We start from the raw sequence: 18661 nt of genomic DNA, 5'->3' as shown, positions 1-18661 counted from the left end.
CCGCTGTTCCGGACGATTTGAATAAGCCTCGTAAGCCTGAAGCTCCGGGCGAGTTGAAAAGCCGCGCGATGTTTGCCGAATGCCACTTCGTATGCCGGCAACGCAGAACCAGGGACGTTTTTAAGCGCGTGTGAGCATTTTTCATGCGTACCTCGCGTACCGATGTCACGCGACATGTCGTCGCAGCATACTTTACCCGTGTTTCTACGGAGAAAAGATCGGAACAAGGAAGCACTGCTTGACCAAACAAGTCGGTACACACCGTCGTCATTTTCTCCTTTTCTTTCTTCTTTCTTCTTTTTTTTTTTTGGTTGCATGTCAAAACCGAGCGACTACCGAGATTAATTTCTTCGGTGTTTCTTTCGAGAGTTTACGAAAATTCCGTTTTACGCCGTCGGCAAGACCGACGCGAATACAACGAACTTGGAACGCTTCAGCAGGGAGTTTCATTCAATTTGTATATTTCGAGTAAGTTCTTAACGCAATCCACAGTTTTTACTTTACTGCTTGTTTCGCAATTAAATCGAAATTTATGAATCTTAATTTCGTCTCCGATTCGAATCGGACGAACAATTTTGCAATTGGCTCAGACGATAAATAAATGCGGATCCGATGAGATCCTTTCGCAACATCAACGGTGGTCTTTGTCTCTTCCAGTATCTCATCCCGTAGCCTTCTTTCCGCTCCATCGTCTACCTTTTTACCTCGATTCGACCTGCTTTCCTGACGATGACCGTTCCATTACTCGGTAGTACGCCAAAAGCTGCTTGTTAAATTTTTACGGCCAGCAGTTTCCTCGAGGTCGACTCGCGAACAGCCGTGTTATTCTTTAACATTGTCTAGACGCAAATGAAATATTTATGGCGACGTGTAAATTAAATCGATAACACTAGTTGGTGGAAACTAATTTGAGAAGCGTATCGGTCGGGACCGTGTTCCGAAAACGAAAGAAGTTGGTTGTTCGACACGACGCGACGCTACGGGAACAAAAAGGTCTTACGAAGAGCGGGCGACTAGAAAAGAAAGGAGATCTTGGGGGTGGTAGGTCGTAAGACGAGGAAGAAGAGGTCAACGAACAAAAGGCTTTCTTGTTTGACAGGGTATAAAAGGCAAGATGGCTAGGAATTCTCGATGACTAGGAAGAAGACTCGCGTTGCCTTTCATCTTTCCGCGGCTGCAGCTTACGTCTTTTGGATGCGGACGCGGTCTTAGTAGAGCGCTCGGAACAACGTTGATTAGCCGGAATTCTGTGAAGGAAGAGACGACGTCGACGACGAGGACGATTTCACGGCACAGAGAGGAGAGGTGGATTTTGTCGGGAATTCTGCCATGTCTCGTGCACGCTTCCGCCAATTCGTATATTCTTTTGGACGAGCGATCGTTCCCGTACCGGCAGCCGATAAGTCAAAACGGCGGACGTTTTAATTATAGAGAGGCCGGATATTGCAAGGCACACGGAAACGAAGCTAACGCTACCGATCCTCGTTAATTTCGACTTATTCTTTTCCTCCCATCTGAACCGCTTTCTTTTACCTTCTTTTCCGACCGAACGAAATGGGATCCGGTACGTTGTGCGTTTTTATCGAGACCAGAGATTGAATTATGATCACCGCGTGGTATCGCTGGCCGATTAATCTTCGATTAACGCGCCAAATTCGATCATTAAGGGACGCACTAACAGGTCCGAAAGAATCGTAAAATATGATCGGTCTTTTTCTATCCACGAGAACGTTTCGACGCGGTGCGCGGCTTTGCCGCAGCGTCCCAGAAAAACTAACTTCGACGGTAAAAGTAAATAATTAATATCTCGAAGATAGCCGATTCGCGGAAAATTTGATGACACGGTTCGTTGTACGATTCCCGACGAAACAGCTCTATTCTTGGCAGGGTTATTTTTCTCGTAGCAGCGAGACCTCGATCGACCGATCGTTCTTTAATTACAGTGACGTGCATTCTTGTAAAAGTTCGACTAAGTTGAAAGGCCAGTGGCCCGCAGATTTCGATCCAAGTGTTTAATCGTTGGTCGGCAAATAGCTGTCCTTCGATTCCTTGATACGGTGCCTCGACGTTTCGCGGTCCTTTATCGGCCTGGAATATCCGCAACCGTGAGAAAACGAGTTCGCGTTACCTCCAACTCGACGCTCACCTCTATAAATCACCACGAATCGCTTAACACGCCATCTTTGCCACGGCGTTTGACCCCTTCCGAACATAGATGGGATAAAAGCGAGGAAGAAAGGGGGCGGTGTGGGAGGGAAGAGAGTTACAGGCCGAAAAACAAGGAAGAATTTTTGCTGACAGGGCGATGGTCGCGATCTACGCGATCTATAGAGGTTTTTCAATTTCGAAAAAGTCCCTCGTTCCCCTCCAGTTTTCGCTGGCTGTGGATGGTGACGCAACAGACATTTCTCGAGAGAAACGTTATCCGACACCATACGTCGTCCGGATAATGCAAAGGGAAGCAAGGGTCGGTAAGAATAATGCGGGTGTTTCCAGAAGTCGTCGACGAGCTAGCGAGCGAGCGAGCGAAATGGATTTTCGCGAGTTTCCATGGGATATGGGTTATGGGTCTGCGAAAGGAATGAGAGAGCGGGGATACGGTCGGGAAACGGTTCGGGGATACGAAACGACGGGCGAAAAAGTGGCCGCGATTCGTATAAAGTGATTTTAAGTGAGAGCCAGCTCGCCATTTCTCCCGGCAAAAGTTCACCCCGTTGAGATATGGCTGCAAATATTAAAATCTGCTGGCCGGTCGTCAGATTTCTAGCTTTGCCTGCCTCACCCCGTGAATCAGTGGTTGCCATTCCTCTACCAGCCAGACTACATAACGATTTCTCGTCTCGTTTCCGTTTCCTTTTCATCGATTTCTCCTTCGAAAGACGCGACCCATCGCGTCGTGCGCGCTTTATTTCGGCGAGTACGTCTTCAACCGGAAATCGAAGATTACTTGCTAGCAGAAATAATTCTTCGGTTGGCCGAGCGATCGATATACCACAGAGGTAACTTACGCTGTGTCCTCGCCGCGATAAACGTTTCGACGTCTTCTCGTTCGTTTCTTATTTTTCCACGATCGATAGAGATATCGGCGATTCTTGCTTCTGCAGGAAGCGGAAGAGCGTATTGAAAGTCACTGCGAGGAAAGTTGGTGGGCACGTGCGACGATATCGATAGGAGTTGGGGAATAGATGTGGCGAAGAGTGCCAGAGGAAGAATGGCCAAGCAGTTTTCACAGTAAGAAACTTGTTAGATCAGACGTATTAGCAGATTCGAAGATATATCGCGTCCTACTGAAGTGCTGCAATCGCGAACTCCTGCGAACCGCTTTCCGATCGTAATATTCCGAGAAACCCGAGTCAGGAATAAACTGTGATATTTTGGCAAATTACGAATCCGTATTTATTACGACCGAAACAGGATTTTCTCCGGCGTTGTCGCTGTCGCTGTCACCGTTGTTGCGCGAACAACTTTGAACCTCTTCGTAATTAACGAATACTTTGGCTTGCAAATTGCTACACCGACGACGGTAAAATATTTGCGTAGCATTGTTAACGTCGCGACTAAAAAGTTAAAATAGCTTGGAATTCGCGCAGCAAGGAGGACTTTCTCCTTTTGGGCCAGTACGCTGAAACGCCGACAGGATTGAATCGGAACGTATTTGGTCTTGGATAAGGACGTATTCGAAGTTTGTTGAAAGCACACTTTGAACTTTATATCCGAAGGATTCGTACTTGGAGACATTTACGGGGCAGCTGTAGACTCCTCGCTAAGAATCTTGTTAGACTCGGAACTTTGTAAACGCCTGCATCCGTGCGGATTGTGCTCGACTGTGTCAGCTCTGGTACCTGAGGTTCGTTTGGACCTTCGAAACTCGACCGTTACCGCGAGAATACGATCAGAATGGGACAGTCCGTTTCCAAGCACCTCCTATTGCATCCTATTGCAGTTGATAATTTGAGGATATAAAAGCCATATAGAACCGGACGAGCAACGCGGCGATGAACAAAAAGGCTGATGATTATTGGCGAGCATGGACAGGTTCCGATGAAAAGCGGATCAGAGGACGGAAGAATTTCGAACGGTAACGTGGCGTTCGAGCGGAGACAGAGTTGGATGCGTTCTCGTAGAAGACGGTATCCTCGGTGAAATATTCGTCGACAGCAGTACGGCGAAGAAAATTTTGTGTACTTATTGAGTTATGTACCCGCTCCACGTTCGTCGGATGTATCGGGCCAATTTAGGCGTCTGCAGTCAGATCGCCGCGTAGGAGGGACTGAAACGGGGCCAGAACGGGGCGGAACATGGAAGAGCCGATTTCTACGTCAATATTTGCGAAACATTACGCTACGACGACGTAGCATATATTCGTCAACCGACACACGTACGAATCTCGATGTGCCGGCGCATCCGCGAGCCTCGCCTGCCTTCCGGAACAACTTTCTCTTCAGTCGATGCAACAACGAATCGCGCATTCCGCATTATCGAATCACGAGCTGTGGCTAGAATCCGTCCGATAAAATCTGCATTCCGTCTGGTATTCGTGCGCGATGCGTTCCGACGTATCGATCGTTCGTGATAATCCTACGATGACCACCGCTACGAACCAGTTTCTCGATCGACGTTCAACCCCCGTCAATGACGGTTCCGGTTGATCGATCGAAATTTTCCAATCCTGTACCGAGAAATCAATATTCGAACGAGCGATCGATAATGTTCTTTAATCTCGAGATTGGATCATTTTTTCCATCGATCCAAGAGCCTATGTACCTGGTTGCGCGATCGATTCTCGACGATCAATGACGGCCATTAATCTTCGGGACATTCATTTAACTGCAGAAGGGTTTCTTCCCCCTCGTTCAATTTCCCACTAATTACATTCGTATTCGAGAGCGGAACTGGTCGTGGCACCGGTTACAGCGGGGAAGCAGTTGCAAGTACGGCCAAACAGGTGGCAATACTCACACTTGGGAGTCACACGGGTCTTCTCGTGGGAAACTAACGTGATTACCGGTCGTTTTTGGCTACCCACGTATGCTTCAAGCAACCGATGCACCGAATGTCGATTCCATTTTGTCGCTGGCCTCCTTCTTTCGATTACGCGACACATCCCTTGCCGACCTAACTGCTCGATAACATCGACTCTGTGGACTATACGGCGAACCACCAGCTATACCGTTTTCACGCGGAACTCTCGCAAATACACCGACTAATTGCACGCTGCTTTTTCTCCCGTTTGCAATTATCTGTTTCTGCAGAATCGGCGCAGCTTAACGAAGCTTTAAGGAAACGAAAGAGTTAGGATCAAGATACAAATTAGGATCAAGATGCGATTAGCCGCAATCTCGTCTATTTAATTCGGCCGGATAACGAGATTTCACGCTCCGAATAGAATTCTTTTTAAGTACAACGCGCAAAAGCTTCTCGAAATGGAGCAATCGCTGTTTCTTCGCGAACCTGAAAGCTTTGAAAAGCTCTGCGAGGGATGCCCGTCTTCTATTCTGCCATTCGTATCCACGAGCTCGGCTCGAAATCTGCGAGAGAAAGTTCTTGAGGAACTAGCGTCGCATTGGCGGCGGCGGCCTCCGCCGCGCCAGTACCTTCTACTTGGAATAATTCGCGTAGTTAGCGACCGGCAGTTTATCACACCGCGGGTGACAACACTCGCTCGTTCTAACGCTCTGTTAGCCCGCAAGCCTGTTGTCGGCACACACATAGTTCAGCAAGCCGGAACCAAGATCGCGCGGAGTGCGAAGTAAGCGTCGGCTTGGAAGGAGTCCTCCGAATGCTCCGGAAATCGAGCATGGGCTGCATTCCTGTAAAACTACTTCTCCTAAATATCGGCGTTCCTCGCTGATTCCACCCCTTTATCCCCTGGATGCTGCTTCTTTTCACTTAACCAGTCACGACGTACTATAATAGAGTTAAGAGTACATCCTCCGAGATTCGCGTTCTTTTTCAACAAAGCAATTAAGAAACGACATACTTTATCGAGGTAGCTGCTTTGTAGAAGTTCCCCAGCAACTGGAAATAAATAACGACACGTTTTTTGTTCGAATTTGCCAACCTTTAAATTTATTCGATTAAAGGCGCACTCGTACGGTCAATCTACATTTTTGAATTGCCCGCATAGGAATTGGATAATTACGTGCCACCAGACAATCATATTTTTTCGACGTTGCTCGTCCTTTTTCAACCGGGCAAAATCATAAAACGGTTTGTAATTTTTCGTAGCTTTTGCCGTGCACGCACGGCTCTTCTTCCAGCTTTAATCTTTTTACCCGAGATAGCAGAGAGTATATTTTCTAGGATTTAAGATGTCTTTTCCTTTATTGCACAGTTGTAGCTGCAGTTGTTCTAGCGAACGATCGTCGATCTTCCAGGTTTCTACTTCTCTCTCTCTCTCTCTCTCTCTCTCTGCCTTTTTCTTTCTTTCTGTTTCTCTCTCTTTCCCTCTGCCAGACCACATTACGATCCAGCCAGCACATATTTAAAGTCGTCCAAAAATTTAGAGAGGTCCAAAAATTTTAATCGTATAATCTCGTTGGCTCGTGGAAAATTCTCTCGGATGGCGGTGCAAGTTTTGTACCAAGTATCTCGTCGTAGATTCTCTCGTGTATTCGGAAATTCAAGGTGTTGTTCGGATTTGCTGATAATCTGGTACAACGCGATGGCGAAGCACTTAAACGCCGTAGTCGGACGTTGAATAAATTTGCCGGGAACCCTGTCGCGCCAGCAGCATCTTTCCAATTTCGCCGTGGGAGATGCAGGCTCTGGAGGCAACGGAGAAGTGCGAAGGCCTCGGTGAAAATCGTGGTGCGCGAGAGCGGATTTATGCCGGTCATAAATTCATACGACTTCGCGGACCGTTTTTCCGATCTCGGACCCCGTTTTGCTAGCCCCTTTCCAACTCATCGTCCCTTTACCCTCGGCCCTCGGCCAAGCCAACATTCACACCTTTTTACCCTTGTCGCATTCCGTACGAGCTCGCCCATCTTGTCGCATTTTCATTCCGCCGACTATTTCGCCGGTAGTGCGACTCCTTGCGCGACCGCGATGGAAATTTCGATCGTTCGGCTGTCCACAGTCTTTTGTGATCGTGAACGGCAAATGCTATCTCGGTCTCTCTTTTTCTCTTCTTCTTTATTCTTCCTTTAACTCTCTTCTTCTCCTTTTTTATTTGTTCCTTTATTTCAGTCTGGCTTCTCGTTTTGCTCGTTGTGTAGCGATGCCGGTTCGCTGGAAGAAAGAACGCGAACACGCGTATAATCGCCGGTTTAATTCGATTTGCCAGTGGCCTCGCCGGTGGAGCATTAGCAATGCCGCGGAACCGAGGGCCGGATTATCGAAAGCGAGTAGAAAAGCGAAGAGTACTGCAGAAAGGAGAAGTACTCGCGATTCAATTTATACGGTTCGCAAGAGGACAACGGACGTGGGGGTTAATTATCCTCGCCACGGAGAGGCTCGATTATGTACAGCTATCCGGTGGCCGATAGCGCGCAACCAACTTTTTTCCCTTGCAGGCCTCCTCGTTCTTTTTCTTTTACCTTCTCTCTCTTTCTCTTTTTCGCCCGCTCTTCTCTTACTATTTTTCCCCATTAGTCGGCGCGTAGCACATAACCCTACACCTGCACCGGCTGGGAAAAGGGTTGCCGACCTCGGTACAAACTCCCATAGTACGTGCAGAGGAGCGTATGCGCACGAGTAAAAGCCCGGAAAAAATTGCTGCTCAACGCTTTTCAAGTGAAATTGCTGCTTGTTGGAATAAAGAAGAGTTATTTAACGAGTCATCGATGCGCGCTTCTTCTCGTCCTGGGTCTTTTCAATTTCGAGATCATTCCGATATCGACTGGCTTCCCTCTCGACCGACGCAACGCTCGCTTCGTCCTTAAATCAACTATTTTACGAAATCGCTTTCGAATTTCGTCCGTTCGACAAGCTGCCTCTCCGAGACGATTTCGTTTCGTTTCCGATATTTGCCCTTGACATAAGGATCGACTTTTTAGCGGGCGAAGCTGAACGACGAACGTTTAGTGCACGGTTTCGTTAGGCCACGACGTTAAGAGGTAATCGCGTCGTAGATCGAATAGATATCGATTGGGGAAAAACGTCGAGACAATTTTCCGCGTGGCGAATGCAAACAGAGACTTTTCGAGAGGAAACGTTAATACAACCGGAAGAAGGTGCGGTGAAATACAGTCGGAAGAAATAAAACGAGACGTAGCAGTAGCAAAGTAGCGAAACGGTCGAGCAAAGAAAGAAAAATAAAAGGTGGAAGGTTAGAGAAGGGGGATGAAAAAGAATGACGAAGAAAAGGAGACAAGAAGCGCGAAAGAGAGGGAGGTTAATTAAGGGAAAATTTAACGACGGGGTTTGTCCAGCCCAGTCCATTTCTATGCGCAGTTCTTCCCCCTTTCCTTTTCCCTCGACCGACTTTGACTCGAGTTAACGTAGAAAGTTTCGCGTGGATTTTTGAAATTCTAATTCGACCACCTAATCTGCTCGATCCTTCCTATTCTTTCTCTCTCTCTCTCTCTCGTTTTCTCTATATTTCTCAGTCTTCTCCGATGACGAAGACGATGGTTTGACACGAATTCGTGAATACGCGAGACCGGGACTTTTGCAAAAACGACAGACTCGCAGTAGCTAACTGGGGGAAACGAAAGGAGAGCGCGTAAGCGTTAGTGCGCTCACGAGCACGCACACTGCTACTGGAGAAACCAAGGGAGAAAAGCTGTTTCACCCTCTCTTGATTCCCTGCACCCACGCAGGGACAGACACGACGATACGTTCGCGTATACGGATCGTTTCAAAATGTTCGTACTCGCCGCGAGAGGCTGCTTTCACCAGAGAATGGAACGATTTTCCGTGTGGTTAACGCGTGAAAAAAAAAAAAAAAAAAAAAAAAGAAAAAAATAGAAAAAGAAAGGAAGCTTCTCTTGTTTTCCGGTTCTCGAAGTTTTTGAAAGCGCGGAGCAAGCCACCCTTTTCACGCTCGTCTCTTTCCCTCGAGTGAAATTCCGCAACGACTGAGAATCGCTCGAGACACCCTGTACGTCGCGAGCGTACGCACGCACACAGCTACCATCCAGCTATAGAAGCAGAACTAATTGCGCTGTATTTAATTAAGCCGCGGATTATTTCCTTAACGAGGGCAGATCTCTATTCTTCCTTCCTACCACTTCAGCAGCAGGCTTCGCTTCCATCTTTTACAATTTTCCATCTCCACCCCTGCGCTCGCGGCTGGAGGAATAGATCTCGGAGATCCACGGTTTCTCTCGTTCGACAACCTGCCGGGTTTTCTTGTTTCTCTCTCTTTATCTTTCTATTCGTCTCTCTCTCTCTCTCTCTCTCTCGCTTCTTCTTACGCCAGAACATCCGTCTGTGGCGTCAACACATACCATGGTCGCTATCACCGCCACCGCCACAGACACCTTTCCGCCCAGCAAAAACAAAGACCTTCCGGCACACATGACGCCCGATTCCGCGTTCCCTGTTTTCTTGTCGAGAAATTTGCCATCCGTGTGCGTGCGATCGATTGTTTTTTTTTTCGTCGTTGTTTCTAGATCACTCGACTCCCAAAGATAACAGCTTTTACGTTCCGATTCGATCGGCCGATGGCGTTTACACTTCAACGATCGACGCGCTCTTCGTGTTTCCACGTTTTTTCGTCTCGTTTCCGTCAGCTTATCTCTGCGTAAAGTTGTACCGATATTAAGTCGTACACATATCATCAACCTTCATCACCGAAAGGAGGCGGATAAGTTAAGTTTCCGTGTCAACTTTTTATCGTGTCGTTCACCGAGATCGAAGATCAGCTTGACTCGCTGCACTTAAGGAGCTTACTTTCGGGCCTTAGCCACCGTGTGAGTACCGAGTGGTAGGAGGTAAGTCTCGACGTGTGTTTCCAAGCGGCTTAACGCGTCCATTTATCTGCCATACGTGTTTTTCATCCGTAAATAAACAAACGTACGAGAGAATCAATTAAAACCGATCCTCAAACTTTTTGAAAGCTGCACGCGCTTTTTTCTCGCTATTCATCGACTCATGGATCGGATGGCATAGAATCTGTTTTTGCGATGGAAACGATATTTGGCGTTGTTCGTGGGAAGCCGTACGCGACAGTTTCATGTCGCTCGTGACCGCCCTAATGGAAAATTGCGCTTAGCGTAAGTACATTCTTCCGTTTCTTTAATACCAGCTTACAACGCAGCGATGCAATTTGCAGACTAAGTTACACCTTGAGTGGCTTTTGCCTCCATCTCGACTCTTTTTGTCCGGTTTCCGCAGCGCGGTTAAAAAAAGCACGAGGAAACGTTGTCAGCGAATTATCATAGTTCTTGCCTTACTATACCGCAAATCGTAATAAACAACTGTCGTACGTTTGGTCGCGCGATTCCTAACTTTTTCCAGAATTTTTACGATTCCTTGTAGGCGACTACGAACGCGGCTGCGATCCTGTAGAATCGAATTTTAGCAGACTCGCGTGTGTTTGTTTCCGTGACGTTTACAGCTGGAAATAAAAGAACGAATAAAACGATACGCGTTGCGCGGCAATCGGAAAACTAATATTCGCGTACCGGGAATCTGTTCCCGGAGATTCATTAAACTCTCGGGCAGTCCGCCGTCTCTTGACTGCCCCGTCCCACCTGCGCCGTGTTTTTATCCCTTCGTTTCCGAAATGGACGAGTCAGAGAAGTGTGAGCTACTCGATTTTCGCACGGCAACGAAAGCGTTGATCCACCGCGCGGAAAAAGAAACAATAGCACGCGCCAGAGGGAAATTCGATACAGGCCAACAAGTAACTCTTCGCTTTCCTCTGTTCGAGGAAAAAGTCCGAGGTCGGAGTATACAAGGATACGCATATCGGCGTCGGGTATCATCGGAAATGGGCGGAGAGTGGAAGCAGGATATGAAAGAAAGGGAAATGACCGATAAAAACGTAGGTCGAGGGACCAGGGGCAGCGGAAGGACGCCTGTTACGAGGGAAAATCCAGTGGATGGACGCAATCTAGGAACTCTTGGGAACCAATCTCCTCTGATGAAAATACCTTGCTCAAAGCGGACGGTTTTCCAGCCGGGCAAATTTCTTCCGTGACTCTTTTTTAGAATATCGCGCGCATCCAACCATCGCGCGTCCCGCTCTTTCGGCCAGCTGCATCTACGAAAATTTTCTACGATCCGTGCATTCAGCATAGGAAAATCATCGAAAGACATCGCGTTACGTTTCTTCCTGGAAGATGCGCGCGTAGCTGAACGCGTGTAAAAACGCAGAAATCCGAACGGATAAAGATCGAGCAATTCCCCGTTAGCCCGAAGGTTTTCTCGGAATCTGCACTGCGACATTTATACCATTCTCGCCCCTTTCTTGCATTTTTCTACTTCTCTTCATCGCTACCTCTTCTTCATTCCTACTCTCTTTTCCATCGCTTGGCTCTCTCTCTCTCTCTCTCCCTCTCTGTCGCTTTTTCTCGTCTTCGTTTGCTTTCTAACTTTCGATCGATGAGTTAGAAACGGAAGAAGGTACGGGATTGCGGCGAAAGATGGATTCCGGTATCGAAGGATCGGTGCTAGGATTTTCCAGGTTATATTCCTGCCGCGAGCTATATGGAATATCCCGAGATTCGAAGGTACTTCACTAGCGACTGCTTTGAAGAGCATCCATGAAAGTTACACTTTCGTATCTTGTGGACTTTATGATCGACCGCGACGCATACTTGCTCGATTCCTTTCGTTCCTGAAAACCTGTCCAGTTCCTGTACAGAATTTATTTCCAGAATTATCGTCTCTCTTCTCCCTCGATCCTGTTCTTTTCATCGATAGCACGTTCCGTTCGCTTTTGGATTTTTCACAGACGAAACCGTCAAACAACCGGACACGAGGAATATCTTCGTCTCGAGAGACTTTCAACGGTTTTCAATTCCGATAGTCTCTGCTCGTGATCACGTTACCAGGATTAAAAGAAAAAGCGTAAACAGCAGAGATTGCCAATGAGAGATCCACGTGGCTGACGATAGAGCCACGGAATACGGAACGGAGTCTAGCACGGAGTCGGAGCAAGGGTTGCGCGTCTTCGATTGGCTCATGAATTTTTCAACAGTCGCCATTTGTTTGATCAGACTTAGAGCCCGCTGAGAACTGCACTTTTCACTCGACGTCGAGAGTAACGGGGCGACGCGAAGCGCGCGCTTCGTAAGTGGAGCATGTGTTTGTTCGCGTACCATGGAAATGCGAGAATATCTTCGGAAGAAGAACGACGTGAACGCGTTAGCCGTAACGCGAAATTGTAATCTTGCGCCTGATTCCCGATCGATTCCATCGCTCGAACGTATATCTGTTCGTATTATTATATATTTCGTATTGCACGTACGTATACAATATATCAGAGTTGCGTGTAGGCACCTTTGTAGTTCGGCTTCGTTTCCTTCGGAGTTTCCATTCTTCAATTTCGACGCTTTTCGGAATCGTAAAAGATCGTAGAGAAGCTTCATTTTTCCTCTTGCACTTTATTTTCTTCTTTTTTACCGATATTCCTTCTCTCATCGTTCTGCTATTGTTGGGATTAGCTTCTTCAACAGCTATTCTCGCATCGTGATTTTATTATCGAAGTTTTCTTTCCCAAAATCTGATCCTCGAGTCTCAAATTTCATTACACGCAGCGTCACCCTACGAACGTACGGCCGAAAGGAAACCCATTGAGTGATAGATTATTTCCGATCAGTGATCGAGCTTGAACTCGCTATCCACAGAAGTAATTGGAACCGGAAGAGAGTCTCCAGAAGCGTCCACAGTGGCGAGGTAGTCGGTAGAAATGATTTTGAGGAAAGTGACCACCGGTAACCATTGATTGACCACACAGTGAACGCTGTTCGCGTCAGGTAATTGGCCCAAGCGGTAGATTTTCGTAGTGTAAGCTGGCTTTGACGCCCGTAAAAATCCAAGGACCGTGAATTAGGTCAGAATACCAGTCGTGAAAAATGCACGTGTACCTGTGCCTTTCGCGAATTTCGCCAAGAAATGAAATTAATGAAGTTTAAACTTGGTTCTTGACAAGTAACTTACTTCCTAGCATTTTCGTGCTCGAGTCGAATATTTTTAAACCAAGTACAGAAATAGCCGCAATTGTTTTTAATTCGTGTCAGTATTAAATTTAGATTCGTACTTGTGCGATATATATAACCCGTCGAGAATGCTACTTCGTCTAATCCTTTTAATATTAAGCAGAGAATTAATAAATTAATAAATCAATCGGGTGTCTAGACGAGCGAATCGATACAAATGCGAGAAGGGTCCTCTTTACAAGTATACTTTAACCTGGGTTCAACCGCTATTGAAAGGATAGAATGCCTGCTGGGTATCGATACACCAATTGGCGTTGCTACCGGATGTTCTAGTTTACGACACGACAGTCGAGATTGCCATACATATTTGGTCTCATTGAAAATGAAGAAATACGTATGTACCTTCTTCTTCGCAGACCTGCCGTGATCATCGACTTTTTCTCCTTTTCTCCCTCTTTTTTTTCTTTTTATACATTGCTTTTTCGTCTGTAATACGTCGTTCGAGGGTCCTTTTCAACGACCCGCTAAATTTGTTTGACATCAGAAATTACGCCGCGCCTTTCACCGGCTCCTAAAGGCGCCGCTTTGATCTTGATCAAACTCTTTCGTCGCTTGCTGCCGCCTTTAGCAACAAAAATGGTATTTCGGACATAGAAAAATATGTACTCTACGTGAACTCGAACGAATCAACCGCGTTCCATTGAAATATTGAAAATGGTAACGAAAGACTTACCGATGACGGTGAGGTTGTATCGGAAGCTACGTGTTTGTCCCTTGCGGAAGTCGACTCTGCACCTGTAAGTGGCCGCGTCATGCCTCTTGATGTCCTCGATCACGAGGACCGCAGGACTCGGGAATGCCGTGCGGAAGTATGCTCGCGGTCCAAACACCCCGGAATCCGAGGAGTGTTGCGCTTTGGTCACCGGCTTCTCTCTGGCATCGATCCTAGAACGAGTAAAAAAGAATCCCCGGAGATCAATAACAAGCCGACCCCGTTTGTTTAGCGTTCGACCGATATAATCACCGCGTCGCTTCGAACAATGAAAATCGCGTGTTTGCCAGGTGGAAATCGACACTGAAATTTATTGGAATATCGTAAGTGCTTAACGTAATACATACGCGATTCGCATTTATCGAAGCTCGGTGGTAATGACAAGGGGCAAGGGGGAAAGGGAAGGATCGGTAATGCTCGGTAAGTAGTTGGAGTGTTCAAAATATAATAATCGTTATTGCTCGCGTATATTTGTTTGTAATCTGTCGCGATCAATGACGCTCGTATTCCACGCTATTTCATCGACTTGAACGTGTTTTTCCACTGTAATGCAAAAACGTATTGCCCTTAAAAATATAGCGAGAAACTAGAGAAATTTTAGTCTTTAATCAAGGTCGGAGGTTGGTTTTATCTTTCTAGTGGTACGTTCAGTACAGATAGAGAAGCGTTTGATGGAAAGCGGCCGATAGTGTCGGAGAGAAGGAAAAGAGATACTCGATATAGGATGGTTCGCATTCCTAGAGCCTTTTGAATGGAACCGTGGAAAGTTCTTGTCGGACCGCTTTGTCTTTGTCGTTTCTGTTTCTCGCCCATTCTCTTGCTAGCTGGTCGTAGTGTTTTTTTCTACGCTGGGACGCCCGACTTGCACGTGGAATGGCAAGAATTCGCGGAACGGCCTGCGGTATTCGATATGTATGTAGGAAACGATCGCAATTTCTAGCCAATGAAATTCGAGTGGAGCGTGCAGGTTTCATTGTAAGAGGCCCGGCTGGTACAGAGAGAAACGAATGGAAAGGACAGAGGTGGAACGTGGTCCGAATCAGCCGAAAAAGTCTTTTCCATTGCGATTCATTGAGGCAGGCGGTGGTCGCCGAACGCCAGCCACTGACCGCGGCCATTATTACTCACCTACTAGAGAATGTAATTATTTCAAATCGATAAAATAATTATCGTCGGTCGAGAGTACAACGTGCGGCCGACTAGAGATAACGCAATTAAACCAATGCTGTATTGTTTGATATTTCGTGTACGCGGATATCTCACATTTCCGATTTGCAGCTTTCACACGCGGATAGAGGAAAAACTACCGTGGCAAAATCAATTACGCCAAATCAAATCGTTCTAATATATGTACGTAACTATCGATACGCGACGCGTATCCAATTATACATTTTCGACGTTTTTCAGACCTTTTTCCAACCAGTTATTTACCTTCGCATACGGAAATTGGTCTCGACCAAAGAGTATCGATATCACTGGCGGAGCAACACAGTGTAATCTTTAACGAACTGCTGGACATGGTGGAGGAAACAGTTCAGAGTTATTGTTCTTGCTGCGTACACTCGCGGACGATGTTTAACACGACATAGAAACCGTTTACCTTTCCTTAAAGCTATCATTTGAAGCGACGCGAGTCAACCGAACACCGGCTAGTGTTGATTTTATCCCTTACTCGACCGGATTCTTTTTACTCCCCCTTCAACGACAGCGCGCAATAACGACGATAACACGTCGCGCCACGAGAATGTTCCCGTCGAAGAAAATCCACCAAGTTTTTGCTCTATAAAATGTCCATTCGACATAGTTTCTCAATTCGTTATTACGATGACGAGAGGTTACGATTCGCGGCATATTCTTGCTCATTACGCGCGAATAATTATTACGAGCTACGGAATGTTCGCGCGATTGTGCGTCGCTCGAAGACTTGAAATTTCAAGCTGTATCATGTCTGAAACGAGATTCGTTTACTCGGTAAGCTCGGATACGCGATTTCATTTTTCTTTGGCACATTATGCGACGTCGAGGATCGAGCGATAAACTCGTCGTTAATGTACTCGTTGACACGGCAAATGTCTGAGCATCATTTTTAAACATGCCGAGCAACCGTAGTCTGATAAAATTTTTCCGGTGGAGTGGCCATTTCTGGGTGACAGTCGCGCATACAAGGCGGAAGCGAATCGCGAAATAAATGATCGGTGACGAAAGACGATGGGACGGGATGGCTAAAACGGCGGAGATTGATGAACCTAGGGTGTCGTGTATCGTGAACGGATTAAAATATGGCGAAAATTTCCGCGTGTTCTGCCGTTCTCGTCGTTTCCTCACAAAAATACCGTCTCAATTACTTTTTCGCTGAAATTTCGCGATGATCGATGCGCCACATCGTACGATACATCGCTACGCGTTTACACGCCGGCTTGCAAATACTTCATCGCGTACTTTAATTCCTAAAACACCTCGTGATTCCCGAAATTCTCTTTTATATGTTTTATTCGCTCGGCTTCAACGTCATTTCTGCGCACGTAGCACGGAATACGTGTTTTTAAATAAATATATTATTAATCGTTTTTCATGGCAAATTGGTAAAAGAGAGCGGCGCGCCCGTAATAAAATAACGATCGAAATAAGACGATAAAATAATACACGGCATGCACGTTCCTTCCTGCACGAACGTTTAACGATCTCCTTTAGTTTTTCTTTATCTTTTCTTTTTGGGGGTAAATTTCATAAACGTGCTTCAAGCTCCAGTCTACTGGAGCCGGTTCGAAATCCTGCAATTTCGCTGGTTAATCGTCGGTAATGTTTCGTCTTGAAAATTCAACGAAATCCTTAAACAGTTGCGTAGGACGTTAAACCGCAGTCTGACCATTTCGCTCTGTGATATTCATTAAATGAATATACCGCCGCTAAAAACGCCTGAATCGGCGCCCCTGTTATAGCGGACGATAAAAGAGATGAAAAAAATGTCAAGTGAAATACTGTTATGGAACGAAGGTTTAATGTGCCATAATTATGTAGCATTAGCCGGTACCATATAATGCATCATACAGCAATTACGAGGTCTCGCGATTCTTTGTATTTACGACGTTGCCATCTTGACTCGATCCATAAAATTAGGAACAGTCCGTTTTCTAGCTCGTACAAGCTTTTTCAACGATGTCCGAAGAGACGAGAAACGGAAAGAAAACGACGGTAAAAGAATTTGCTCCTGAAAAGTTTCTGCATTCGTCGTACACGATTTGGAATTGGCGAACATCGGCGTTAAATCGTGCTTATTCGATTCGATCGATTTCGTTGATCGTTAGCGTCGAGTCTATTATTTTTTTTATCTCGTCAAACGTATCATTAGTCGTTGTAAAAATCTGAAATATCGTCGAACGAATTTTTACGAGATATTTCCATAGGTCAGCGCGCCAAATATTTGTCGTCAAATATTGTTTTACTCGAAATGGAAAAATCACGACAAATACGATATATCTTAGTAGAATGGGGGTTTTGTTTCGAAAAATTTCCGATTAGCCGTGTGCGTAGTGTCTCGTCAACGCGTCGTCATCGTCGTCGTTGTCGTCGTCGTAGCGAATTCTTCCTTTTGATGGGATTTTCTGAGTGGGGTGGATCGTACCGATAGACAGAAGGATGAAAAACGGGGTCGAAAAATAGAGGAAATAAGAGCGCAGTGAGGGACGTTCGCAATGTCGGGTATGGGAACACGGTTAGATGCAATAAGGAAACGCGTATCTTTCTTCGTCGGGTACTCGTTACAGCGACTTTTCAGCCACTCGTCGAGTAGCTTTGCGACGCGACGGGCTGCTCGATTCACGTCGACGCGCCACCGAGTAATACGGAATCGATGTCTGTTTTATGAAACGTTTTATCTCGCCGCGCAGCCCGTTTTCCAATATTTCGCCCCTTTCTCGCTCTACCACCTCCGCGACCTTTCCCTTCGATCCCTTTCGCTGTTCCTGCGCGACCTACTTCTCCTTTTTCCTTTCTCTCATTCTCTCTCTTTTTCACCTTTGTCACTCTCCTCCACTTCGCTCTTACGTGCCGGCTACCCTTCTGTTCAGCCCTCGTCTCGTAAAAATGATACACACCCTCCGGGCGAAGGGTAAATAGCACCAGCACGAATATACGGGTCTCGGTTCGCGATACGGATCCACTTTACAACCCGTTCTTCCGAGGTTTTTCTCGTTAATTAAGTTTCTCGACTTTGTAGCCGATAGGTTACCCCTGGCAACCGTGGTAATCCCGGTAGCTCAACTATAACGAAGTTATCAATCAGCCTGTTAACGCAGCGACATCCCACGATATCGTTCGCTCCGGGTTCGATCTAATGGCAGGAGAAATCACAGTTTCAAGCTTTCAAGATTATTGGAGAGAGTGGAAACCGCGAGTACGAGGAAAAGTTAAGATCGCGCGAGTTGATCTTTCGTCGTCGATTAAGATCGTTCGAGTGAGCGAACGAGCCACTGGGACAACGATCTATTTTCCATGCACCGCTGCGTAATTACAGAGGAAACATGCAGGTCCTTTTTCAGTATTTTGCCCCATTTACGTTACTTTTCCACCGCAAGCTTCACCGGCGTTGCTTCTTTTTGCGTGGCTCTCCGCGGTTCCCTGGCTTCGCGTTTTCCTCGTAAAAATGATGCATGTCCTCCGGGCAAAGGATAAATAGCGGCGAAATAAATGGAGACCATCCACCATTTACTTCGCTTACGTTTCCTTCAAGAATATTGTATGTCCGCTTATTTATTGCCACGCTAATTTTGTGACATTCTCGTGGAGTTGTTTTACCTCACAGAGAACATACTTTATCGTTCTGACGTCTTCGAGC

General features: G+C 46.4%; 1 protein-coding gene across 1 annotated transcript in view; it reads right to left on the bottom strand.

Annotated features, from left to right (window-relative positions):
• The window catches only part of LOC100747218 (nephrin), a 171207-nt gene that overhangs the window by 64076 nt on the left and 88470 nt on the right, over nt 1-18661 (bottom strand). Inside the window, exon 3 of the mRNA XM_024369272.2 lies at nt 13789-14000. Coding sequence (XP_024225040.1) covers nt 13789-14000 — 212 coding nt within the window. The remainder of the gene's footprint in view (nt 1-13788; nt 14001-18661) is intronic.

This window comes from Bombus impatiens, unplaced genomic scaffold (genome assembly GCF_000188095.3).
Source record: "Bombus impatiens unplaced genomic scaffold, BIMP_2.2 scf_0548, whole genome shotgun sequence".
Classification (NCBI taxonomy): Eukaryota; Metazoa; Arthropoda; class Insecta; order Hymenoptera; family Apidae; genus Bombus; species Bombus impatiens.
The sequence above is the reverse complement of the archived record's forward strand: the minus strand, read 5'-3'. Positions and strand labels throughout refer to the sequence as shown.